Source organism: Ovis aries, chromosome 2 (genome assembly GCF_016772045.2).
Source record: "Ovis aries strain OAR_USU_Benz2616 breed Rambouillet chromosome 2, ARS-UI_Ramb_v3.0, whole genome shotgun sequence".
Taxonomy (NCBI): Eukaryota; Metazoa; Chordata; class Mammalia; order Artiodactyla; family Bovidae; genus Ovis; species Ovis aries.
The window spans coordinates 12,130,749-12,158,430 of record NC_056055.1 but is presented as its reverse complement, the minus strand read 5'-3'; the positions used below and the strand labels follow the sequence as shown (position 1 = coordinate 12,158,430).

General features: G+C 39.7%; 1 protein-coding gene and 1 pseudogene across 2 annotated transcripts; one reads left to right on the top strand and one right to left on the bottom strand.

Moving 5' to 3' along the window:
• Nucleotides 1-3,126: 3,126 nt before the first annotated feature.
• LOC114113456 (U2 spliceosomal RNA) lies at nucleotides 3,127-3,230 on the top strand (annotated as a pseudogene).
• Nucleotides 3,231-19,389: 16,159 nt separating this feature from the next.
• Nucleotides 19,390-26,734, bottom strand: LOC101112627 (olfactory receptor 2K2). Of its 2 annotated transcripts, XM_042242725.1 has the most exons (2): nucleotides 25,821-26,728; nucleotides 19,390-19,682 (listed from the first exon to the last, which is right to left on the bottom strand). In XM_042242725.1, the coding sequence occupies exons 1-2, from the start codon at nucleotides 26,726-26,728 to the stop codon at nucleotides 19,652-19,654; spliced, it is 939 nt and encodes a 312-aa protein (XP_042098659.1). In that variant the 3' UTR covers nucleotides 19,390-19,651. The 2 variants fall into 2 exon arrangements, with proteins under 2 accessions (XP_042098659.1, XP_004004065.3); XM_004004016.5 differs by lacking the exon at nucleotides 19,390-19,682 and having other exon boundaries at nucleotides 25,796-26,734.
• Nucleotides 26,735-27,682: the final 948 nt, after the last annotated feature.

Sequence of the window (27,682 nt, the reverse complement as noted above, 5' to 3'; positions counted from 1 at the left end):
TGTCGGTGGAAATGTAAACTGATACAGCCACTATGAGAACAGTATAGAGGTTCTTAAAAAAACTACCACAGGACCCAGCAATCCCACTCCTGGGCATAAATCCAGAGAAAACCATAAATCAAAAATACACACGAACCCAGTGTTCACTGTAGCACTAGTTACAATAGCCAGGACAGGGAAGCAACCTAAATGTCCATCAACAGAAAGTGAAAGTGAAAGAAAGTGAAGTCGCTCAGTCTTGTCCGACTCTGCAACCCCATGGGCTGTAGCCTACCAGGCTTCTCAGTTCATAAGATTTTCCAGGCAAGAGTACTGGAGTGGGTTGTCATTTCCTTCTCCAGGGGATCTTCCCGACCCAGGGATGGAACCTGGGTCTCCCGCATTGCAGACAGACACTTTTACCCTCTGAGCCACCAGGGAAGCCCCCATCAACAGAGGGATGGATAAAGAAGATGTGGTAAAGATATAGAATGGACTATTACTCAGCCATAAAAAGGAATAAAACTGTGCCATTTGCAGAAACGTGAATGCACCTAGAGACTGTCACGCAGAGTGAAGTAAGTCAGAAAGAGAAAAACAAACACAATATATTAATGCATTTATGTGGACTCTAGAAAAACGGTATAGATGAACTGATTTGCCAAGCAAAAATAAAGACAGACATAGAGAACAAACATGTGGAAACCAAAGGGGTAAGAAAGGCGGGAGTGCATGAGGAAGATTAGGATTGACATATATACCCTACTATGTATAAAATAGATAACTAATGAGAACCGACTATATAGCACAGGGAACTCTACTTAACGCTCTGCTGTGACCTAAATAGGAAGGAAATCCAAAAAGAGACTCGATACACAGAGCTGACTCACTTTGCTGTACAGCAAAAACTAACAGCATTATAAAGCAACTATACACCAGTTTTTAAATAAGGAGTAAAAAATCAAAATATAAAGGCACTGATGTCAGTATAAAAACCAATTCAACATGGAAAATGGGTACGAAACTTACTGCAAACATAGTTTTTTTAATTTAACTCAAAGGAAAAAAGCTTATAAGGAAACATTCATTGGTTAAAATACAATGCTAACTATTTAGAAATAACTCTATGAGAATAAATCACAGAAAGGACAGAGGATGCAAACGTTAGGTAAATTCCACACCACAAATTAATAAGAGTTAAAAATTACTTCTTGAGCCTTATTTTTATTTTTATAAAATCATAAGACTGTCATTAGTAGCATTTTTGATGAGCTAAAATTCATGACTGATCTTCCTGGTAAAAATGACTAAAAATATTGGATAAAATATAACTTTTTACAATTTATTTTTAAATAGTCAATAAACTGTCCTTGCGTGGAGGAGGAGGTGTGGGAGCTCTCTGGAGTGTCTTCAATAAGGACACACATCCTGTTCATGAGGATGGTCACCTCATGGGCTAATTACCTCCCGAGGGCCCCACTTCCCAATAAGATCGCACCGGGAACTAGGTTTTAACATACGAATTTCGGGAATGACACACTTTGTTTCTATTTCTTGTTATTTAATCATATTTTAAACACTTCTTTTCGTTTAAAGATTCTGATACAATATACTTTTCCATATTCTGTGTCTCATAATCCCCAATATCTGTACTCTTTGTACTGATTTTGCTCTCTGCTATTAATGAAGACTTTCTCTGGTAGTATCTTCTTTCCTTATATACTTTGTGATTTTGACTATTCACTGTCTATATTCTTTGGGATTTTCTTTTATTTTGAAAATTCTTTGAGACTTGTGTTGAGGATTGGGTCATTTCAAAAGGATTTATATTTGCTTCTTGTAGGAGTCTACTGCTACTGCTAAGTCACTTCAGTCGTGCCCAACTTTGTGCAACCCCATAGACGGCAGCCCACCAGGCTCCCCCCGTCCCTGGGATTCTCCAGGCAAGAACACTGGGGCGGATTGCCATCTCCTCCTCCAATGCATCAAAGTGAAAAGTGAAAGTGAAGTCGCTCAGTCGTGTCCGACCCTCAGCGACCCCATGGACTGCAGTCTTCCAGGCTCCTCCGTTCATGGGATTTTCCAGGAAAGAATACTGGAGTGGCTGCCATTCACTTCTTCAGGGGATCTTCCTAACTCGGGGCTTGAACTCAGGTCTCCTGCACTGCAGGCAGATTCTTAACCGTCTAGTTCAGTTCAGTTCAGTCGCTCAGTCGTGTCCGACTCTTTGCAACCCCGTGAATTGCAGCACACCAGGCCTCCCTGTCCATCACCAACTCCCAGAATTCACTCAGACTCACATCCATAGACTCGGTGATGCCATCCAGCCATCTCATTCCTCTGTCATCCCCTTTTCCTCCTGCCCCCAACCCCTCCCAGCATCAGAGTCTTTTCCAATGAGTCAACTCTTCGCATCAGGTGGCCAAAGTACTGGAGTTTCAGCTTTAGCATCATTCCTTCCAAAGAATACCCAGGGCTGATCTCCTTTAGAATGGACTGTTTGGATCTCCTTGCAGTCCAAGGGACTCTCAGGAGTCTTCTCCAACACCATAGTTCAAAAGCATCAATTCTTCGGCACTCAGCTTTCTTCACAGTCCAACTCTCACATCCATACACCGTCTAAGCCACTGTTAATTCAATACACACCTTACAGAGACAAAAATAAGGAAAACATAAAATGTAGGCGAAAATATAAGATAAAGTAAAAGTCTAACATAGGTCTAACTGGCATTTCAGAAGAAGAGGTAAAACAGAATGGGGGCCAGGTGATATTTGAGAGATAACAACTAGTAATTTCCCAGACTGACGGAAGAAACCAATACATAGTTTCAGAAAACCTCGTGAATCCCAAGCAGGATAAATAACAAGAAACCCATACCTAGATTCATCATAATGATACACCAGAATAGTAAAAACCAGATTTTTCACACTGCAGTCAGAGAAAACACAAATTAGAGCGAAAGGAGTGATCATGTTGACTAACATGGTCCTATCACCAAAAATGGAAACCAGAAACAGTGAAATAATATCCTCAAGAGAAGAAAAAATAACTCAATTTAGCCTAGTACATGTGAAAAAAGAAAATACTGCAAGAGCAAATGTAAAATAAAGACATTTTTAGACAAAAAAAAATTAAGAATTTGCCACAGTGCTTCTCAGTCTAAGATCAAGTGTAGTATCTGTTCTCATCAGCTTAATATCTAATTGTCCACACTCACGTCACATAATAGTTTAAAAAATAATCACCCAATAATAAAATTGTCCTGGTTAACTTTTTTAATAAATAAATATGAAAAAAAGAATTTGCCACCAATAGACCATTGTTAAAGAAACTTCTAAAACAGAGTTGTCCAATAGAAAGGCAATATGAGGGACACAAATTTAAATCCCCTAATAGCCACAATTTCAAAAGCAAAAAATAAAATAAAATAAAAGGATAATCCATCTGAATAATGATCTATTTAAGCCAATATATCAAAATTGTATCATTTCAACATGTAATTAATACAAAAATCATTAATGAGATCTCTTACACTTTTGTACTAGGTCTCTGAAATCCAGGATGAGCTTTACACTAACAGCAAATCTCAATTCAGAGTAGTTATAAATCAAGTGCTTAATATCCACATGACTAGTGGTTACCACACTGGTCAGTGGAACACTGAAAGATATGCTCCAGATACAAGGGAAATGATTCCAGGTAAAAGGAACTGAGATGCAAGAAAGGAGGATGACAAGATAAGCAGGAAACACATTTGTGTGTGCTCAGTCCTTGATTCATGTCTGCACATTCATTTGTGTCCAATTCTTTGCAGCCTGGACTATAGCCCAGCTGTATGCAACATGTACTACAGCCCACCAGGTTCCTCTGTCCATAGGATTTTTCTGACAAGAATACTGGAGTTGGTTGCCATTTCCTCCTCCAGCAGTGAGCATGTCGGCAAACCCCATATCCAAAAGATATTGGATGTATAAAACTACCATAATCCTGTTGTAAACTGGAAGTTAAAGTGAAGTTGCTCAGTTGTGTCTGACTCTTTGTGACCCCATGGACTATAGCCTACCAAGTTCCTCCCATGGGATTTTCCAGGCAAGAATACTGGAGTGGGTTGCCATTTCCTTCTCCAGGAGATCTTCCCAAGCTAGGGATTGAGCCCGGGTCTCCCGTATTGTAAGCAGACGCTTTACCGTCTGAGCCACCAGGGAAGTTAACAGGAGGCCTGATCAGATTCTGCTTAAATAGTTTGGGGCAAGAATATTCATGAAGATGTTGTGTATTTCAAATTGCATCACATTAAGCAGCATAGAACATCTAGTCAATGATGGCAAGGTTAGAACAGGGTGAAACAGCCAAATCCTTCTATCATACTTTCTCCCACTTTTTATCAAAATATAAATCTGTGGAGTAAGACCTTGGCAGAAAAAATAAGTACAAAGCCCCTGAGGCAGAAGTGTGCCTGGTGTGCCTGAGAAATACTAAAGAGTAAGATATCCTATGGGCTTCCCTGGTGGCTCAGAGGTTAAAGCATCTGCCTGGAATGCGGGAGACCTGGGTTTGATCACTGGGTCGGGAAGATCCCCTGGAGAAGGAAATGGCAACCCACTCCAGTACTCTTGCCTGGAGTAGTCTTTGACTAAGCCAATATCCAACCAGAATTATTTATCAGTTTAGTAACAATTCTTTTAAAATGTATCAGAATCACTAAAGGATCTCTTTTCAGTGACTGAGAATCTTTTAATCAGAATTTAGAAGTAATCCCTCTAGCAAACAACTTTTGGTATCATACCCCCTTGAAGCACTCTGGCCATTTCTTTGCACCCTCCCCACCCCTAGCTTCTTTGTGCTTTTGCTTCTGTGGACCCACATTTCTGACTGTCTTCAGAAGACTGCCCTCAACCACAGATGCCACTTTGCCTGCCTGTGCCAAGAACTGGAAGTACATGAGTGTATCTGAGAGTTTGGGTCCCCCCTTAGAATTGGGTGGCTCTTACTGTGAGTGACTTATGAAAGCCCAGGTCCCTTGCCTCAATTTGGGACAAAATCGGAGCTATAACTTGATCTGTAAAGCTCTCCTGTATGATCCAGCTGAGGCTAGAACTTTGTCAGAAATTGTGCCCTGCTTGGATTCCTTCCTTTCACTGATCTGTTTCTCCTACTCCCTTACCTGTTTCTCCTGGGAGCAATTTGCTAATAAATCATTTGCACATAAATCCTCAACTCAGAGTCAGCTTCTGGAGAACCTGACACAAGGCAATCCCTAATTTTGAATCCACATTACACCCAAAATATGTAGGACAAATGTAATCTAAAGCTATACACTTTCACGCAGTATGAAACATGAGCAGAAATCCTTTCTATTTTCATTTGAAGTGGTTGAGTTCTATTGGTATAACACAGTGAATAACTCATCGTGAGCAGCCCAAAGCTGATCCATGAGAGGCATATACCAGTCAACACGGTACACATCGCCGTGTGAAATCACACTCACACACAGTGCTAGCATTATTGAAAACTCAGCTGTGCATCACTTTTCTGGATGTGGAAAACGTCTTTGGTTCTCGAATACAAGCAAACTGCTCACCATTTCTAAAGACTGAATGTGGCACTCATTGTGTCTGAGACAATGGATCCAGTGTTTGGCGCTCAGACTACATGTTTCAAAGGGAATCTTTGTCTGCTTACCATGAAAAAAAAAATCAGACTCTGTATTTATTGGGAAAAGAGAAATCCAGCAGCCTTCACTCAAAGAAACCAGCCCTGTGAGTCTTAAGTTACAACAGTTGAATAAAGAAATAGGTAGACATGCAGCAACACAAGCCAGAGACCTCTGGGGGTTGAGAGTGAAGAGAACCCACCCCTCACCTCTCTTTAATGACTTTTAATCACTGAGGACCTTTTTAATGACTATACAAATGGCTTTCATGTAGGTTTCTTCTACCTAAATTCTAAGTCTAAGATAACTTCAATTCTAAAACAATTTTATGAAACAAAATTTCTCCCAATGACACTGTTTAAATATTCACCAATATAATACATGATGATCTGATTCTCTGCAAGTAATACAGAGAAACTTCATCAGATTGGGCTCCACTGGCTGGTGAGAAATATCTTGGAAACTGTCTGCTGAGGTTCATCGTCGTCTTTTAGAGAACTATATGTACACAAACACATATCTACATATATCAATAATATAAACAAGGCCATTAATAAAACATTTTTCTCAATTTATATTAAGAGTACAACTTTTTTGCTGTTGAACAGGGCAAGATATGCCTGCCATCTATGACAGACATGCCCAGAAATGGTAAAAGTAGTTGGCCACACCAACAAGATATTCCTGGTGTCAGAGTACCTCACAGAGCTTCTCTCTAAACTAAAGGCATCTTCAAAGAATCGGTTAAGGAAAGGACTCATTGCAGGCCCTTTAGAAGCATCCATTTACAGGCACACAATGTGCTAATTAAAATCACTTGCCTATGTTTGCCAAGCAAGGCCTCTAAGGGTATCAAGTGAGTTATGATGCCTTAATCTAGTCTTAGAGACTGTGCAGTCTTTAATGCAATCCATTTCTATAATCCAGATTGGTCTCCGCCAGTTCTTTTAGAAGTATATTTATTATCTTTCTTTAGAGTGAGAGATGATAATTCCAGGGGAAAAAAAGAAAAAAACTGTCTTAAAATGCAATGTTCTGAACACTAAAAACAGCAAAATACACTTAGAAATTCAGCATGTGGCAAATTCTATGTTTTTATAATCTTAGAGTGACTTGTTCACAGAAAAATGTAAAATGTCTGCATATTAAGACTCACACAAGAAAAGCCAAAAGATAAATAGAAAACTGAGGAAAACATTCGTAGCCCAGATTACAAAGTTCCTATTCCCCTAATACATTTTTAAACACCTCAGTAAGACTGAGTTCAATCTAAAATGGGTAAAGAGTACAAAAAGTTCACAGGAAAAAAGAAAATGTCTCCTAAAAGGTGACTAATATCATTCATAATAAAAGTATTCTTTGACCTTGCACTGAAATATTTTCACCATCAAATTATGACCAAAATAGTAACAAATGATGTTACTAAAGAATACAGACACTGCTGATAATATATTTTTTCCGGCACTTCAGCCTAAAGATACATTCACATGTTTGAAAATATTCTATCTATAATATGCCCATATTCATATCCATCCATCCATCTAGCTACTATATAGCTTGTAATATATATAGTAGATATAAAAGCTATCTACTATATAGCTTTTAATAGAAAGATACTCAAGAATGCGGCAGAGGCTGCCTTCAGGAAGGGCAATGATCAGTAGAGTACAAGGGAGACTGTTTCCTTTATACCATGTATCTTCATCATTTGCACTTCTTGGACTTTGAGCCCTATCATCTTTGCAAAATTTGTTTCAAATAAAAATTTTTTAAAGCACCATATTCTCAGCATGAATATAAGCCACTAAGGAAACAGAAGCCTTACTTCTTTTTTAAAGTTGTTTTCTTTTTAAAATATGGACCGTTTTTAAAGTCTTTTATCGAATGGGGTCGCAAAGAGTCAGACATGACTGAGCAACTAACACACACACACACACACACTGAATTTGTTACAATACTGCTTCTGTTTATGTTTTGGGGTTTTGGCCACAAGGCATATGGGATCCCAGCTCCCTGAGCAAGGATTGAACCCACATCCCCTGCGCTGGAAGGCAAAGTCTTTTTTTAAATTTAATTATTTACTTATTTTTGGCTGTGCTGGGTCTTTGTTGTTGTGGGGGCTCTTCTCTAGTTGCAGCGAGTGGCGGTCCCTCTCTAGCTGAGTTGTGCAGCCTTCTCATCGAGGTGGCTTCTGTTGGTGCAGAGCACGGGGCCTGGGGCTTAGTTGCCCCACGTTACGTGGGAGCTTCCCGGACCAGGGATCGAACTCAAGTCTCCTGCGTTGGCAGGTAGATTCTTTACCACTGAGTCACCAGAGAAGCTCAGAAGGCAGTCTTAGACACTGAACTGCCAGGTAAGTCCCCTAGAAGCTCTACGTCTGTTGATTGATTCGCTTCTTTGATCCAAAGTCGTTCACAAGACTTGATTAAAATACTCTGGAGTGCAGCATGTATTATTAATAGCTCAAATGTATTCCAGGTTTTGGACAGGAACTATGCTTTTCCTTTGACATGATAGTGCATGAGATGTGTCTCCCCATCTGTAGTATTTTCTCTTCCCTTGTGAGATCTTTGCAGGCTGATGTGGGGACACACAATGACGCGGCAGTTTGGACTCTGTTCCTACTGCGTCATTGCTGGCTTCAAGAGGCTGCAAAAGGGAACCCGCTAGATTCCACTGAATACTTTGCCAACTTGTCCACTTCATAGCAATGTATCATTTCACCCTTACAAAGCCATTATGATAAAAAAAATTATCTTCATCAATTAGAGACTCATAGAATCAACCAAGTTGCCCAAGAGAGCCCTGGGATGAACAACTCGCTGGGCTGGGATGCAATTCCAGGTCTATCTGGTGCCTCAGAGGAGGGCAGACATCAGGTGACTAGGAGTCACACAAAACTAGCTGTGTATGGTAACTGCATCAACAAATGCATGTTTTTAATAAATGCTTTTTAGTGGAAATTAATAAGAGCACATCATTCCTAAAATATTTCTAAACTGATATAACTGTATTGTTGATAGAAAAAAAAAACAGACTTAGAGCTGATTCTATTAATACAAAATATTTTTTGAAATTAAGAATCTTCTGAGATTGGTGTGAATAAAATGTTGGAAGCAATTTAAATGGTCACATAACTACCCCAGTTCTGCCAGTGAGAAAACTCAAATCATCCCGACCAAATTTTTTTAAATTGTGCAATGTATATCCTGATACTGCTCAAATATTTGTGGCTTATTTTATCTCAGATCTGCACAGTGAGTTCTCTGTTGAATGGATTTGGGCTTTTAGTTTTACTTCTCAGTATCTGGTTTAAGAGGACTCAGTATTACAGCAGGCACCAAACTTGAAAGAAATAACATGAAGAACTTAGAACAGGAATTCTTTGTCAGTCCCCAAAGAGATGCTGTTCCAGCAAGACTCAGGTCAGAGGGCTGGGCACTGCAGGGGCAGATCACATGGCTGATCTGGAGTGAATTTGTTTTGTGAAGAAACAGATGATTTCTAGCTCTGTTGTTCCTGTAACTTTTTAGCAACAGTTAAGCCCATTCCAAAATGACAAGCAAAAGAAAAGAGCCTTCTGAATAAAATGCAGATGAATGGACTTTTCCCCTGCCTCCTTGGGAATATTATGAGCATCTCATAAAGGGGGTCATATCCTGTTTCTTTCTCTGGTTGCTACAACTGTGTTTTGTATATTGGCTGTATCAGTAATGTGAATTTATAACCAAAAAATGCCAAAAGAAAAAAAAATCAGTACTCCTTCACAAATATGCATTTTTCTTCCCTATTTTTCAACAAGCACTGTTTTAAGTCATTTTTTCTTTCTGCACTGGAAACAAATCTCCATGTCTTTTTCAAATCCTACTGCTAGCTCAGAAGGTGAAATACTGACATCAATGAAAGTAGTTGCAAGTTCAGCATTAATAGGAACCAGGCAAACAGCACTGGGATATTTATAACTCAACAGTGTCCTCTAGTGTGCCTCTAAAGAATTTCATGAGTCCAAGATTCAAAATGAATCTGATTGGGAAAAGGTCAATTAAAAGACGCTAAGTTGTGTCCAACTCTTTAGTGACCCCATGGACTGTAGCCCGCCAGGCTCCTCTGTCCATCAGATTTCCCAGGCAAGAATACAGGAGTGGGTTGCCATTTCTTTCTCCAGGAGATCTTCCCAACCCAGGGATCAAAACCTCGTCTCCTGCACTGAAAGCAGATTCTTTACCCATGAGACATCTGGGCATCCCCAAAAGACACTAATAAATGTATTCTTTTAAACAATAAAGGAATTTGTCTTGGGCATACATTTTTTCCCAGCTTTGTCAGTTTTTACTTTTGCAACTTATTTATTTTACTCAGCTTTGTTAGTTTCTCACAAGAGTTCATATTATCAATGTTCTTGCCCACCTACTATCATCGGTAATCTCTGACCACCGGTGCTCTTCATACATCTATGAAATTATTGGTACCTTCCACCAATGTCCCTGAAGTTGGAAATTAGTTTTCTCTGCTTAAATGATCATATAGCTCTTTCCAAAAGTTTCTGATATCTGTGGCTTTACAACATTCTGGAGTCATGAAGAGAAGTAATGCTATGATAACTGAGAAAACAGATATTCAGCTGAGCCAAAGGCACCTAAGAACTCTAGAAAGTCATGTTCAAAAGAATTCCTCTTGCTGGACCCAAGTGTCATCCCAAGATGGAGCATACATCAGGCATTTCTACTCTCAGAACTTCATTCTCTCTTTGTCTCACCAAGAACTTCTATAGAGTTCTTATCTCCTCTTGGTTCAAATTCTACGGCCATCAACACTCCCTTTACAATTTTGAAGAAATCTTCCAAAGCTGGTACTCTATCTCAATGTCCTCAAAAATGTTATGCAAATAAAGCTTCATCATGTCCACTATCTGGAAAAACACTAATGGAACCTAAATTATTTGAGAAATCTAGGCCTGATAGAATAAGGAAAGCTCTCATAGTTACAGAGTTGTATAACAATATCACAGAGCTACAATGTGTAGCAGAGCTGTATCACCAAACCCAGTCTACATCAACTGAGTCTCAGTTCAGTTGCACAGCTGCATATATGGTTAAAAATAATTGCTATTATTTGGGTTTATTTGTGAGATAGTTCATTACAAAACATCATTATAGCAATGGCCAAATGATATACATATTAATTGATAGCTAGAAAATGTAAGTTTAATTATGTGTATGGCATTATTTCTTCTAATATTAATATATTAGCAGGAAAAAGAGAAAACTTAAAAATGAATAGAGGGGTGTGGGGAGATAAATGAAAAAAGGGGAGAAGAAAGACTGAGCAAATAAATAAGAGTAACTGCTACGCTGCTAAGTCACTTCAGTCGTGGCTGACTCTGTGCGACCCATAGACGGCAGCCCACCAGGCATAGAAACAAGCCTAAAAACATCAACATGAATAGGTAAAATTTATATTAGAAGACAGACTCACTGACTGAGGGGGTGTAAAAATAAACTCTTGCTATTTTTAAAAGACAGGCTTAAAATAACAAGACAATGTTGAAATAAAGGTATGAGAAAAGATACATCTCACTTTGGTGTAGAACTGAAACTAACAGTGTTATAAATCAACTACACTTCAATTTTTTAAAAAATATATCAAAAATAGCCAAAGGAAAATAAGCTGTAACAATATTCAGTTCAGTTCAGTTCAGTCGCTCAGTCGTGTCCAACTCTTTGCGACCCCATGAACTGCAGCACACCAGGCCTCCCTCTCCATCACCAACTCCTGGTGTTCACTCAAACTTATGTCCATTCAGTTGGTGATGCCATCCAGCCATCTCATCTTCTGTCATCCCCTTCTCCTCCTGCCCCCAATCCCTCCCAGCATCAGGGTCTTTTCCAATGAGTCAACTCTTCGCATGAAGTGGCCAAAGTATTGGAATTTCAGCTTTAGCATCAGTCCTTCCAATGAACACCCAGGACTGATCTCCTTTAGGATGGACTGGTTGTATCTCCTTGCAGTCCAAGGGACTCAAGAGTCTTCTCCAACACCACAATATTAATATCAAATTGAATACAAGATGAAACTTACCAAGAGAACCAAGAGGATTATTATATGTTAGTAACTATGTGAGCACATTGTTATACATCAGGAAGACACAATAGTCATGATTTTTTGTGGATTTAACTGAATAGGTTTGAAACATAGAAGTTAAAATCTAATATAAAGAACTTTTGCACAACAAAGGAAATCACTAACAAAATGAAAAGGCAACATATAGAATGGGAGAAAAATGTCTGAAAATCATCTGATAAGACGTTTATTTCCAAAATACATAAGGTATTCACACAACTCAATAGCAAAAGAAAAAAAGAACTAAAATCAATTTTTAAAATGGGCCAGAATATCTGAATAGACATTCTTCCAAAGAAAGCATACTAATGGCCTAATGGTAGACGAAAAGTGCTCATCACTAATCATCAGGGAAATGCAAATCAAAGCCACACTGAGATATCACCTCACATCTGTTAACAGCAGCTATCATCAAAATGACAAGAGATAAGTGCTGGTGAGGTTGTATAGAAAAGGGAACCCTTGCGTACTGTTGGTAGGATGTAAATTGGTGCCGTCATTATGGAAAACAGTTTAGAGGTTTCTTAATAAAAATTTAACTACCATATGGTCCAGCAATTCCAATTCTGGGAATATTCCAGAAGAAACAAAAACATTATGTCAAAGAGACATCTGCAGCCCTAGTTCATGGCAGTGTTTATAATAACCAAGAGATGGAAGCAACCTGAGTGTCCACTGACCGATGAATAGAGAAAGAAGTTGTGGCATATAAAGAACATGCAAAGAATAAAAACAGTTCTTGAAAATTTAAAATATGACCAAAGCCAGGAAAAATTACACAGAAAAGTTGGAAGATAGAATTTAAAAGATCTCCCAGAGGATAAACCAAAAACACAAAAAGAGATAAAAGATTAGAAAATTAAGAGCAACAATCCAGAAGTTCCAATATAATGATAAAAGTTCCCCAAAAAAAAAGACAGAGAAAGTAAAGGGAAGTAAATCATCAAAGCATTTTGTTTACTGTCCCAGAATGTGAGTTCTAATATTAAAATTTTCCAAATAGTACCTAGCACAATGGGTGAAGACAGTCCATCACAAGGCATATCATCAAGAAATTTCAAAACATCTAGAATTCTATAACAAGACAAATCTTCAAAGGAAGAGATATGTCCAGACATTCAAAGTCTCAAAAAAAAAAAAAAAAAGAATAGCACTCATGCACCTTTTCCTGGAAAGCTACTGAAGCATGGTGGAGCCTATTATACAGAGTAAAGTGAGTCAGAAAGAGAAACACCAATACAGTATATTAATGCATATATATATATGGAATTTATAAAGATGGTAAAAACAATCCTATATGCAAGGCAGCAGAAGAGACACAGATGTCAAGAACAGACTCCTGGGCTCTGTGGGAGAAGGCAAGGGTGGGATGATATGAGAGAAAAGCACTGAAACATGCCCGTTACCGTATGTAAGATAGATGACCAGTGCAAGTTCAATGCATGAAGCAGGGCACTCAAAGCCAGTGGTCAGGGACAACCCAGAGGGATGGGGTGGGGAGGGGAGGTGGGAGGGCAGTTCAGGATTGGGGGTGGGCTGCGTGTGCGCCTGTGGCTGATCCGTGTTGACGTGTGGCAGGGGCCACCACAGTGTTGTGGAGTGACTGTCCCCCATTTAAAATAAATAAGTAAATTTTTAAACAAGAAAGGCAGTAAGCCAAGAAGGAAAGAAAAAGAAAGAAAGTGAAGTCGCTCAGTCGTGTCTTTGCGACCCCGTGGACTGTATAGCCCACCAGGCTCCTCCGTCCATGGGATTCTCCAGGCAAGAATACTGGAGTGGGTTGCCATTTCCTTCTCCAGGGGATCTTCCTGACCCAGGGATTGAACCCAGGTCTCCCGCATTGCAGGCAGACGCTTTAACCTCTGAACCACCAGGGAAGGAGGAAGATGTCAAGTCAGGAACCAGGGAATGCAACCCAAGTCAGAGGCAAAAGCAAACCTTGGGCTAACAGAAGAGACCCCTCAAATCACAGTTCTACACCAAGTCTAAAGAGTAGTCAGTAAAGACTTAGCAAGTTAGAAGTATATCTGAGGAAAGATTTCTTCAAAATTAATACAACCATGTATGTGAACATATTGAGAGAAAATATACACTCTCTGGTGTTTGGGTTTGAGTTAATTAAAAATAACATTAAAAATAAGCATTAAAAAAGGCAAGTATTAGCTTCAAGGAACACAAATTATTGTGCAAGAAAAGTAATTCAAATAAACTATAAGTAGCCATTAAATTAGAAGAAAATATGCAATATTCTGCAAAAACTTGAAAAAATACAGCAAATCTTTATGCACTTCCATGATGCTATTTCCAATACACATTATTAATTTTAAAAGCAAATTATACAATAATGCAAACAGTAAAACATTTGCACAAAACTGTATATACAAAGTTGTACTAAATATTTCTGTATGTGCTTAGTTGCTCAGTCATGCCCAACTCTTTGCGACCCCATGGAATGTAGCCCCCCAGGCTCATCTATCCATGGGGATTTTCCAGGCAAGAATACTGGAGTGGGTTGCCATGCCCTCCTCCAGGGGATCTTCCCAACCCAGGGATAGAACCCAGGTCTTCTGCATTGCAGGCAGATTCTTTACCATCTGAGCCATATACCATATGCCAATAGTAACATTATCCAAAATTTGGTTTGTGAATCAGCATTATCTGAGATATTGACTCATTGGAAAAGACCCTGATGCTGGGAAATGTTGAAAGCAGGAGGAGAAGGGGAGGATAAGATGAGATGGTTGGATGGCATCACCGACTTGATGGACATAAATTTGAGCAAGTTCCAGGAGTTGGTGATGGGCAGGGAAGCACGGCATGCTGCAGTCCACAGGTCAGGCACAAAGAGCAAAGAGTCAGACACGACTGCGTAACTGAACTGAACTGAACTGAACTGATTATCTGAGATCTCATTAGAAAAGCACATCCTCACTTTCCACCCTAAACTTACTGAACCAGAATTTCTGGGTAGGGGCTGTAGAATCAAGCTACTTGCCCTCCAGGTGATTCTCAAGCAGCAGAAAGTTCAAGAACTAAGTACTGCATAAAGGTCTGATTAGAGGAATTAAGTCAGGTGGGTGACTAGGACCAGTGTGAAAGTACTTAAAGGGGAATTCTGCTAAAGCATTTCACTTTTAATGGTTTTTACAAGAATATATTTATTCACTGTGCAATACAACAGAAAGTAAAATAATTTTTTGAGGATACGCTTAAGAAATATTTGCATAAATATGAGCCAGCCCTTGTTTATCAATGTCTCTTTAGAGTTGGAATGCCATTTTCCAGATGTAAATTCCATCCATCCGGTGCTAACTTTTGCCTGTGGCTGAAAAACAACAAATGCTAGAAGGAAATTTTTGAAGAATTTTGATGAGCTACTAAACTTCTTGTTGAAGCACAGCTGGTAGGCAACCTGATACTGGAAGTAGCCATCCCTGGACCACGGTTGCTCAGAATAATTGCTAAAGTAGGTGGTACATTCCATCTAAAATTAACAGGCATTGTGGACATAGCTCTGACCCATATGCAGTAGGAGAGGACTAGCCCTTGATCTGTTCTGGGCTGTATGCCACTATTAATACAATATTAAAGGACCTTCTTCCTATAATGGGTTAAGATGATAAAGATGCAGGCAAACCTCCAAGATATTGTGGCTTAGGTTCCAGGCCAACACAATAAAGCCAACCTTGACATGAAGGTAGTCACGTGATTTTTTTTGTTTCAAGGTGAATATAAAAGTTATGTTTATGCTCTACTATATAGTCTATTAAGTGTGCAATATAATGGCTAATAAAACATGTACATACCAGGGGAAACCAAATGGACCTGACATTCCAGTAAACAATAAATGCAGCCCACCATCAAGCCATCAGCCACTGAAGACATCCCTTCACATACACACCCCCCACCACAGAGAACTCTGAGGGGAATTCAAGATGGAGAAGAACAGGAAACATTTTCTGTGCTCTGGATCCTAGCCCAAGATAGAGAAGATGCCTATCTAAGGAATCATCTCCGTAATCCAGACTCTTCCATCTTCCACACACAGAAAAGCATTAAAATCATTAACTTGAGAGGTCTGTTTTTTATTAGCAGTAATCTTTTGATGTTCAGCTACATGGGTTTGTTCAGGTTTTGTTGGTTTTTCAGCATTTTCTCCTGTATGTCCTGGCTCCTTCCTTACCGAGTAGCTCCTCAGAGCTGACAGGCTTTCTCCGGGGCTAGTAGTCCTCAGTGAAGTGAAGTGAAGTGAAAGTCATTCAGTCATGTCTGACTCTTTGCGACTCCATGGATTATACAGTCCATGGAATTCTCCAGGCCAGAATACTGGAGTGAGTAGCCTTTCCCTTCTCCAGGGAATCTTCCCAACCCAGGGATTGAACCCAGGTCTCCCACACTGCAGGTGGATTCTTTACCAGCTGAACCATAAGGGCAGCCCAAGAACACTGGAGTGGGTAGCCTATTCCTTCTCCACTGGATCTTCCCAACCCAGGAATTGAACTGGGGTTTCCTGCATTGCAGGTGGATTCTTTACCAACTGAACTATCAGGGAAACCCAATCCTCAGTAAGGCTCAGTAAATCCTAAGTAAGGCTTCCTAATAAATCTTAACTCACAACTTTAAGGATGCTCATTTTTCTTTAGTTGACATACCTTAATTTAAAAATACATAATTGCTAAAAAAAAAAAAAAAAAAACTAACCATCATCTGAGCCTCAGCAAGTTATAATCTCTTTTCTGGTGAAGGATCTTGCCTCAAATGTTAATGGTTGCTGACTAATCAGGGTGGTGGTTCCTGAATGTTGGGTGGGCTTTGGCAATTTCTTAAAATAAAACAATAAAGTTTGCTGCATCAACTAACTTTTTGACAAACGATTTCTCTGTAGCATGCAATGCTGTTAGATAACATTTTACACAAAGTAGAACATTTTTCAAAATTAGAGTCAATTCCCTTTCAACCCTGCTTTATCAACTGTTTATTTAACAGTCTAAATCCTTTGTGATAATTCCAATAACCTTCGCAGCATCTTTACCAGAAATAGATTCCATCTCAAAAAATCTCTTTCTTTGCTCATCCAGAAGAAGAAAGTCCTCATCCATTAAAGTTTCATCATGCTGCTACAGCAATTCAGCCACATCTTCAGGGTCCACCTCTCCTTCTAGTTCTTTCTTTACTATTTACACCCATCTGCAGTTACTTCTACTAAAGTCTTGAACCCCTCAAAGTCATCCTTGAGGGCCGGATCAACTTTTTCTAAAGTCCTGTTCATGTTGACATTTTGACCTCTCTCTGTGAATCGCAAGTTTTCTTAATGGCATCTAAAATAGTGAATCCTTTGCAGAAGGTTTTCAATTGACTTTGCCCAGATCCATCAGAGGAATCACTGTGTACAGCAGTTATAGCCTTATGCGTTGTATTTCTCACATAATAAGACTTGAAAGTCAAAATTACTCCTTGATCCATGGGCTGCAGAAAGGATGTTGTGTTAGCAGGCATGAAAACAACATGAATTGTATTGTACATCTCCATCAGAACTCTTAGGTGACTGGGTGCACTGTCAAATGAGCATTAGTATTTTGAAAGTCATCTTTTTTCCTAAGCAGTAGGTCTCAACAGTGGGCTTCAAATATTCAGTACCACGTAGTAAACAGATGTACTATCATCCAGGCTATGTTGTTCCACTTCTAGAGCACAGGCAGACTAGAAGCAGTACGATTCTTCAGGTCCTTAGGATTTTTAGAAGGGTCAATGAGCATTGGCTTCAGCCTTAAGCCACCAGCTACATTAGACCCTAACAAGACAGCCAGTCTGTGTACTGAAGTTTTGAAAACAGGCATTGACTTCTCCTCTCTAGCTATGTAAATCCTAGATGCTATCTTCTTCCAATAGGAGGCTATTTCACCTACACTGAAAAGCTGTTGTTGATCCATCTTCGTTAATTATCTTAGCTAGATCTTCTGGATAACTTACTGCAAATTCTACGTCAGCACTTGCTGCTTCACCGTGTACTTTCATGCTATGAAGACAAGTTCTTTCCTTAAACCTCAGGAACCAACCTCTGCTAGCTTCTTTTCTGCTAGCTTTCCTAACTTTTCTTCCGCAGCTTCCCCACCTCTCTCAGCCTTCACAGAATTGAAGAAAGTTAGGGCCTTTCTCTCGCTTAGGTAAGGGAGTATTGTCGCTGGTTTGATCTTCTATCTAGACTGCTAAAACTTTCTCCATTTCAGCAACAAGACTGTTTCCCTTTCTTATGATTCATGTGCTCGCTATGGTAGCACGTTTCACATCCTCCAAGGACTTATCCTTTGCATTCACAACTTGGCTAACTAGCACGAGACGTAGCTTTCAGCCTGCCTCAGCTTTTGGCATGCCTTTCTCAGTAAGTTTGATCATTTCTAGCTTTTGACTTACAGTGAGAAATGCTTGAATATTCCTTTCACTTGAACACTTAGAAGTCACTGTAGAGTTTTAATTGGCCTAATTTCAATATTGTTACGTCTCAGGGACTAGGGAGATCCAAGAAGAAGGGGAAAGATGGGGTAACAGTGGTTGGTGGAGCAGTCAAACCACACACAACATTTATGGATTCAGCCCATCATTTCATATGGGCACTAGTTCATGGTGCCCCAAACAATGTACAATAGTAATATCAAAGATCAGACATCGCCATAGTAATCTAATGGTAATGCAAAAGTTCGTTACATGAATTACCAAATTGTGACACAGAGACATGAAGTGAGCAAACACTGCTGGAAAAAAATGACATCCATAGACTTGCTCAACACAGGCTTTCCACAAACCTTCGGTTTTAAAACAAAACCCACTACCTGCAACATGCAATAAAGTGAAGCACAGTAAAGCAAAATATGTCTGTGGGGGGAAATGCTGCATAGGTTAATCTGAAGGCCCATTTGCAGAAAGGAAACATGAGGAGGGAAGAATCATCCTGGGGAGGTACTTCTTTGCTCAGGAAACAGGAAAATGCATGCACACCACTCTGCCTAGTCCTTCTCTCATTTCCAGATGCTCCACTACCCCTCTGAGAAGATCTGCCCATGGCCCCTTGGGAGGAACAACTACTTAGCTCTCCAAATAGCTCTAGAGCATTTTCCAATCAAGACAGTTATAATGCTTCTCTTTTTCTGCAACACTTCTTCATTATGACACTATTCCCACTAGACAAGTACAAGTCACAGACCAGTTCTCACTGCCCAGTGTTTCACTAGCTTCATTACAGTTTAGAACCCTTGCGGCCCTGCTTCCCTGGAGGTGCATACAGGTTAAATAAGACAGTGTGGGACTTAGTCCCACGAGTGGGCAATAGGTTTGCAGCGTACTTGGGAAAATTCAACTGAGACTTATTAGGAAGAGAACTTTACTTTTCTCAGAAAGTTTCCTAAGGGGGATCTGAAGTGTCTTCAAAGTGAAATGATCTTACTTATGAGTAGAGAGGAGGGGGTGATTCAAAGTACTCATAAAATGTCTAAGGAAAGTATTACTCAAGTTTAAGAAATTTACTCCATTTTATAAATTACAAATCCCATAAAGTTTCAGTTTGATGCCATAATGATGGATACAGATCACTATACATTTGTACAAACCCACAGAACACCCACCACCAAGAGTGAACCTTAATTTAAACTATGGATTTGAGGTGACTATGATGTGTCAGTGTAGGTTCATCAATAAACGCACCACTCTGATGGGAATGTTGATAATGGTGCAGGCTAAGGGGGCAAGAGCAGGGATTATATGGGAAATCTCTGTAACTTCTAAATTTTGCTACGAACCTAAAACTACTCTACAAAAACACTTAATGAAAAAAAAAAAAAGAGCAAAGTAACCCATACTGAAGAATTTATCAGTTAATTGAGGACATAATTGAGACAATAAAATAATTAAAATGAGCAAAGACTTGAATAGACATTTCTGTAAAAAATATACACAAATGTCCAAAAAGTTTGTGGAAAATGATCAACGTTACTAATCATTAGATCAGCGCAAGTCAAAGCCACAATGAGATATCACTTCACCCCTATCAGGATGGCCAATACAAGAAAAACCAAAACAAAAAATACATAGTGTTGGCGAGGATGTGGGAAATTGATCCCTGTGCTCGGTTGGTGGGAATATCAAATGGTGCAGCTGTTACAGGAAACATAACAACTACTATGGAAGTTCCTCAAAAAACGAAAATTAGAACTACTGTAAGCGGCTTCCCTGGTGGCTCAGCTGGAAAAAATGTTGCCTGCAATGCAGGACACCTAGGTTCAATTCCTGGGTCAGGAAGGTCCCCTGGAAAAGGGATAGGCTACCACTCCAGTATTCTTAGGCTTTCCTGCTGGCTCAGATGGTAAAGAATCTGCCTGCAATGCAGGAGACCTGGGTTCAGTCCCTGGGTTGGGAAGGTCCCCTGGAGGAGGGCATGGCCACCCAGTCCAGCATTCTTGCCTGGAGAATCCCAATGGATGGAGGAACCTGGCAGGCTACAGTCCATGGGGTCACGAAGAGTCAGCCATGACTGAGCAAATAAGCACAGCACAGAACTACTGTATGACCCCGCAATCTCACTTGTGCATATACATACAGAATAATTGAAAGCAGGATCTCAGAGAGATATCTGCACACCCATGTTCACTGCCCCATTATTCACAATAGCCGAGAGGTGGAAGCAACACAAATGTCCACCAGTGGAAGGATGGATATATGCATATACCATCATATATATGTGGTATATGCATATCCTGGAATAGTCAACCTCATTAAAAAAAGAAATTCTGTCACATGCTACAACATGAATGAAACTTCAGGACATTGTACTATGTGAAATAAGCCAGTCACAACATTACAAATGCTGTCTGATTCCACTTTTATGAAGCATCTAGTCAAATTCATAGAAACAGAAAGTAGAATCATGGTTGCCATGAGGAGGAGGAACAGAGAGTTGTTTTTCAATGTGTGCGGAGTTTCAGTTTTGCAAATGAAAAACTCTGGAGATGTGCTATACAACAGCATGAATATACTTAACACTATGGTACTGTATGCTCAAAAATGGTTAAGATGATAAATTCTATGTAAGCATATTTTAACAATCAAATCACTGTTCCTTGAATCTTCCAAGATTTCTTTTTATTTCTTTATCCTTAAATTGAAGTATAGTTGATTTACAATGTTACTGCTGTACAGAAAAGTGGCTCAATTATAATTATATTCTTTTCCATTATGTCTAACACAGGATTTTGAACATAGTTCCTTATGCTATACAGTAGGACCTTGTTGCTTATCCATTCTATCTATACTATCTTGCATCTGCTAACCCCACGCTCCCAATCCATCCTTTTCCCACCCCTCACCCGTGGCAAACAGAAGTCTATTCTCTGTGTCCAGGATTCTGTCTGGGTTTCATAGATATGTTCATTTGTGTCATATTTTCAATTCCACATATAAGTGAGATCATATGGTATTCGTCTTTCTCTTTCTGACTTCAATTAGCATGATATCTCCAGATGCAGCCATGCAAATAGTACTATTTTCTTCTCTTTTATGCTATGCCTTTAGTTTCTATGATTTCACCAAGAACGCAATATGGTCTTTAGTGTATTTATTTGGTGGGAAAAAGAGAAGTTCCGGGGCCTCAGTTTATATTTTCCTGCTACAATGCTCCTTATTCCATAACCCACAGGGCCAGTGTGGGGATGTGCCACTTGCTGATAGTATCTATTCCAAATACTACATGCAAACCGAGGAAAAAACCATGGGGTGCTTTCAGAGTCTCCAAATGTGAACTTTGAAGTGAATCTCAATCACCTGAGACTCATATGCAGACTCACTGACATCTATATTGCAGTGTTGTTCTAGGTCTTTAGCAATTGGGGGAAGTTCTGCATGAATGTCCAAGAATCTGAAAGTGTTTCCATTTCTTGGTACAGCCATTTTGAAATCACGATGTAGTAGGAAAAATAATGGTCCCAAAGAGGTCTATATCCGATTAGGATGCAGAAACAGAGCATATGTTAGATTAGATGGCAAAGGAGATTAAGGTTGCAGACGGAATTAGGTTGTAATCAGCTTACCCTAAAGAGATTATCTGTCTAGGCCCAACTGAAATCACACAGGTCCTTAAAAGTGGAAGGAGGAAATGAAGAGAGATGAGATGACACAAGCAGGGTCGGAATGATGCAGTATTAGAGAGACTCGACTCATCTTGCTGGCTTTGGAGATGGAAGCAAGGCCCATGCATTAGAGTGCTCAGGCGGCCATAACAGAAACCACAGACCGGATGGCTGAAGAACTGATGCTTTTGAACTGTGGTGTTGGAGAAGACTCTTGAGAGTCCCTTGGACTGCAAGGAGATCCGACCAGTCCATTCTGAAGGAGATCAACCCTGGGATTTCTTTGGAAGGAATGATGCTAAAGCTGAAACTCCAGTACTCTGGCCACCTGATGCGAAGAGTTGACTCATTGGAAAAGACCCTGATGCTGGGAGGGATTGGGGGCAGGAGAAGGGGACGACCGAGGATGAGATGGCTGGATGGCATCATGGACTCAATGGACGTGAGTCTGAGTGAACTCTGGGAGATGGTGATGGACAGGGAGGCCTGGCGTGCTGCGATTCATGGGGTCGCAAAGAGTCGGACACGAACTGAGTGACTGAACTGAACTGAACTGAACTGGATGGCTGAAATAACAGAAATGTATTTTCCCACAGTGTTGTAGGCCGGAAGTCTCTGCCTCAAGTACCAAACAGGACACGATAGAGAAAAAGGCAATGGGGACTATTCCCAAGCTCATGGGACCACGGTTCCTCTAAACCAAGAAGAAGGGTCTCTTCCCTAAGGGTTTTGGGACCCTGCCCAGCCACCACTGTTGGTGCTGCCGCTATCACCACAGGATTGCCTGGGAGTTTGGGCAAGAGATAAGTTTTTTTTTAATTAGTAAATTTCCTTTGCTCCCCATTTCTCATTTCAGACCACCAAAAGGGAGCTTCCCTTGGAGCTCATGCTATCTTTCTCTCTGAACCCAGTGTGTAGGTTTGGGCTTCAGGCTGCCCTTGAGTCTAGACCAAGAGATGCTGAACGGTGGAGAAAAAAAGGAAAAAAAAAAATTCACTGTGAGTTTGTTGGTACCTTGCATTCCAGTTTCCTTCTCAGGTATGCATGATACCATTTATTTTTCAGAGCCCTCAGATGACTGCCCCATGCATTTCTATCTGAAGTTTTTAATTACATTTGGCAGGAAAGCAGGGTGGAGAGGGCTTACTTAATCTTGATCAAAACTAGAATGTGTCTTCTGGCTTTTGCTCTCTCCCTGCTTTAGAAGTTGCTCTTTTTCAATGCCGCTTTGTTGGCTTTTCCTATTTGATGGGCTTTAAATACTAGTGTTCTCCTAGTTTCACTTAGGCAGTTTTCACACTGTTTGTTGTTGTTCAGTCGCTAAGTTGTGTCTGACTCTTTGTGACCCCGTGGACTGCAGCACACCAGGCTTCCCTGTCCTGCATTATCTCCCAGAGTTTGCTCAAACTCATGTCCACTGCGTCAATGATGTGTCAATCATCTCATCCTCTGTTGCCCCCTTCCCCTCTTGCCCTCAACCTTTCCCAGCATCAGGGTCTCTTCCAATCAGTCGGCACTTCACATCAGGTGGCTAAAGTACCGGAGCTTCAGCATCAGTCCTCCCAATGAATATTCAGTGTTTCGCGCACTGTGTATACTCTCTCCCTAGTTAATGTTAACCATTTTCAATACTTAAATTATTAAATATATATATGCAAATATGTCACAAGTTTGTATCTCCAGGCTGATCTTTCTCATTAATTCCAAACCAGCATATCCAACTGACATCTCTTACACATTTCAAAATCATGACAGATTCCACATGTCTAAATTATAACTCATGGTTTCCCTTCAACCCCTAAACTTGGTCAAGTATTCCCCATGTCAGTTAATGACATATCAGGCTTCTTTGACACCCAGAAGCCACCTTTGACATCCTCATCTCTCTCACTACAGGAATGGTCAAGTACTTAATTGAATAGCCATCAAAAGTTTATTATATGCATATTTATATTCAACAGATGTTCTCTGAGCACTTGATGCTTCACAAAAGTATGCACCGAATGCCTTTCCTGTGCCAGACTTTGCACTAAGCTCTGGGTCTCCAGTGGTAAATGAAATTGATACGGTCCCTGCCTCAAAGAACCTACAGACTAGTGAGAGAAATATTAAACAAGCAAACCCACAAATTATTATCAGATTACAAATTTTGATGAATGCTTTCAATAAAAAGACACAGCACAACACTTCTGTAGAATGAAAGGGAATCTGAGTTTCCCAAAGCAAAGAATATAAATGGTAGGTAATCAGATTTTGAAAGCTCATGCATGTCATCTTAAGGACTTCAAGCTTTAGGGTAATAAAAAGCCAATAAGGGGTTTAAATGGGAAGTGACATGATTCAATATTTTTTTTTTAAGCATAAATCTGGTCATCTTACCAATCTTTCAGGAACTGACTGTCAGAGGTGGTTTTACCTTCTTGTCAAATATATTCCTCTTTTTAATACCTGACAAGAATCCCTCACCCGAGACTCCATAAAATTAAGGATTGTAATTGAAACAGAGTTTAATGTCTCATGGAATCTAATCCAAATGACAGAATGTACCAATTGCCAATAATTTCCTTTAGTACCGCCTGTAATACATGAAACACATTTATATTTATATTGACTTCCTGTTTTTCACAGCAACTTTAGGTAACATATGGCTGTAATACTGTAACTCCTAATCTCTTAGCCAAGAGCTACTAGGGAGATATCCGCCTAGGTTCCATCCTGAGTCCTCTTCTGACATAAGGGTCATTTATAACCTGCTTCAGTGACTCATGCCAACTAGCTCAGTTCCCTTTGTCAAAGCTGATATACTAATTACTAAGGGTATTCAGTGTCTATGTCTTCAAATTCTCATAGTTCACTCTCTGCAGTAAAGATTTAAAGCTTCTTCTATAACTCCAGTTCTTCCTGTTTATATTTGGTATCACACATATTACAGCTAACTCCAGGAGACAGAAAATTCATTCTAAAATCCAGCTCTGCTACTTTAATAAAATTCTACTATCAAATATCACTTTAAGATGGTTTATAAAGCAACAGACCTCACTGCCCATGCTGTTTCTTCTTCATAATTTTCACAAGTGGTATTTACTTCTCAAATACAGTGACTAATTCAAAGATGATAAATTTATTAGTTTACTGACTTATGTAAACATAAAAGATACAAAATAATAGGAATCCATGACTTTGTGAAGTCAATCATCCAATGAAGAAAGAAAGACAAAGACATACAAAAAAGGTCTAATTAGTAGTACTGGTGGTATATTGACATAGAAACACATACAAGTTATCCAAGTATCTAGGTGCTTGAAAAAGCAAAGTTAGCAAGTGAGCAAATCAAGCAGGCATTACAACCTTACTCAAGAAGTCAAGAGTTTTAATGAGGAGTTTTCAATGAGGAAGGGTAGTAAGCCACTCAGCATGTAGAACAAGCTCTGGCAAAGAAACCCAAAGGATGAGGGTTACAGTTCCAATTTTACAACTGTGTGATGATGAGCCAAGTATTTTAATTTTCCAAAGATTCTGTTTTATTGCTTAAGTAACCAAGGCCATTGTGTCTTTCTTTATGCTCCCACTTCACTCTGGAAAGGATTTAGGGCAGAGATGATAGACAAGTTTCTTCTGGCACCAGAGTTTACAGGCTAAATTCATCCAAGTTTCCTTTTGGAACAAACGTGTGATGACTCTATAGCCCCAAACTTCTCACCACCATAAGACAGAAAAGACAGAAATTACAACTAAGTGCAAATTGGAACCTACTATCGTCCATAGGCAATCAGTCTATATAGACCTATTTCACAACTGTAAAATTACAAAGGTCAAGCACAAGTTAGTTTACTGAGCGTGAGTATACTGTCTTGAATTTTTCTGGTGAGTTCTGCCAAGGACACACCCCTGGAAAAAATCACGGACACACAGTCAGAGATGTTCCTGTGTTTATTGCAAGTACATTTTGCCCAGCACTTTTTTCACCGCATCTTTGACTTCTTTGTTTCTTAAACTGTAAATTATGGGATTCAGCATAGGGGTAAGCACTCCATAAAGCAACGAGATGATTTTATCTATTTCTTGTGAGCCTGATGAAGAAGGCTTTAGGTACATGGAGAGGGCAGCCCCGTAATACAAGATCACCACAGTCAAGTGGGCACCACAAGTAGAAAAGGCTTTGTTTCTGCCCTCTGCTGAGCTGATTCTCAGAATAGTGGAAAGGATGAAGACATAAGAGATGCAAATTAAGAGCATTGGAACAGGCAGGAGGAGCACACTGATGACCAGCATGACTGTGTCCATGAGCAGAGATCGTGTGCAAGCTAGCTTCAGCACTGCCAGAATTTCACAAGTGAAGTGGTCAATGAGATTCCCACAGCGGGGTATCCGTAGAGCGAAGCTGGTTTCCAGCAGGGCTGTCAGAGAGCCCGTCACCCAGGAGATGGTGGCCATCTGCACACAGACCTGTCTGTTCATGATGATGGGGTATCTCAGCGGCCTGCAAATGGCCACATAACGGTCATATGCCATCACAGCCAGGAGCACACACTCCGTGGAGCCCATGGAAAGGGACAGATACATCTGTACAGCACACCCAGAAAAGATGATGGTTTTCTTGGATGACAGCAAGTTCACCAGCAAAGTAGGAATCGAAGCAGATGTGTAACAAATATCCATGAAAGAGAGATTTCCAAGGAACAAGTACATGGGAGTCTGAAGGCGTGCGTCTACGACAGTGATTAAAATAAGAGTGCTGTTGCCCAAGAGGGTTATCAGATACATTAAAAGGCTGAAGATGAAGAGAACAATCTCTAACTTTGGGTATCTAGAAAAACCTTCCAGGAAAAAGAAACTCCAGCTGGTGAGATTTTCGCCTTGCATTTGCTTCCTTTTACCTGTAGTTATTCTAATATGATTCTATTCACTTTATCTGAGGACAAAAATGGATGGATCAAGTATAATGTTCATTGACTTACGAAAACACTTTTGCACTTATTTTCACTATTAAAAACACAATTTTACCACAAGAAGTCACAGGACAATGTATCTATTGATCAAAGAGGAGGGGAAACAGGTTAGATCTACATAAAAAGTTGATTCTTTCAAAACAAAATTTAGAGAAGAGTGAATCTGAAAACAAGAATAAACAAATGTAATATGTGAGTCTCAGCTTGTAATCCTTTGCTTGGCACACAGCAGGCTTTCAGTAAACAGTTGAAAGTACTCAGTAATGAAAAATATGAAAGAATAATGTATATATTATTGAGCACTAATTAGAAAAGTCAGTCAAATAAATGAGGAAAAGAAAGCACATCTGTAAAAATAAAAACCAGTAATGATCTTCACTGGAAGAAAAGGAGAATTCTTGGAAGGAACAAGCAAGTGAAAAAAAATTTTTTTTTTTTGAATTTTAAACTAACACCTATGAAGTTCTGGGTCAAAATGATCTTCCAGCTAACAGCTTGGAGGTCCATACACCTGTTTCAAAAATGGTGACATTGTTTGTAGTGTTGCAGATACCCATTCTGGTTCTACGCAAGACCCAGTTTATAAGTCATGCAAAATAACTCACCTCATTTAAAAATTGTTACACCCACTATAAAGTTTTATTCATTATAGGGACCCATATCTTTGTGAGTATGTAAATAGTTCTAAAAATTATACCCAGGCAATACACTATACCCTGTTATACACTAAAACTCATGAAGATTCAGGAAATGTAGAAATGAAACTCCCTTTAAAACTTATCTTAAAATCTCTTTGCAACAAGACAGATAAACTTGGGAGGATATTGTGCTTGGCAAAATCAGTCAAAGACAAATACTGTATGATATC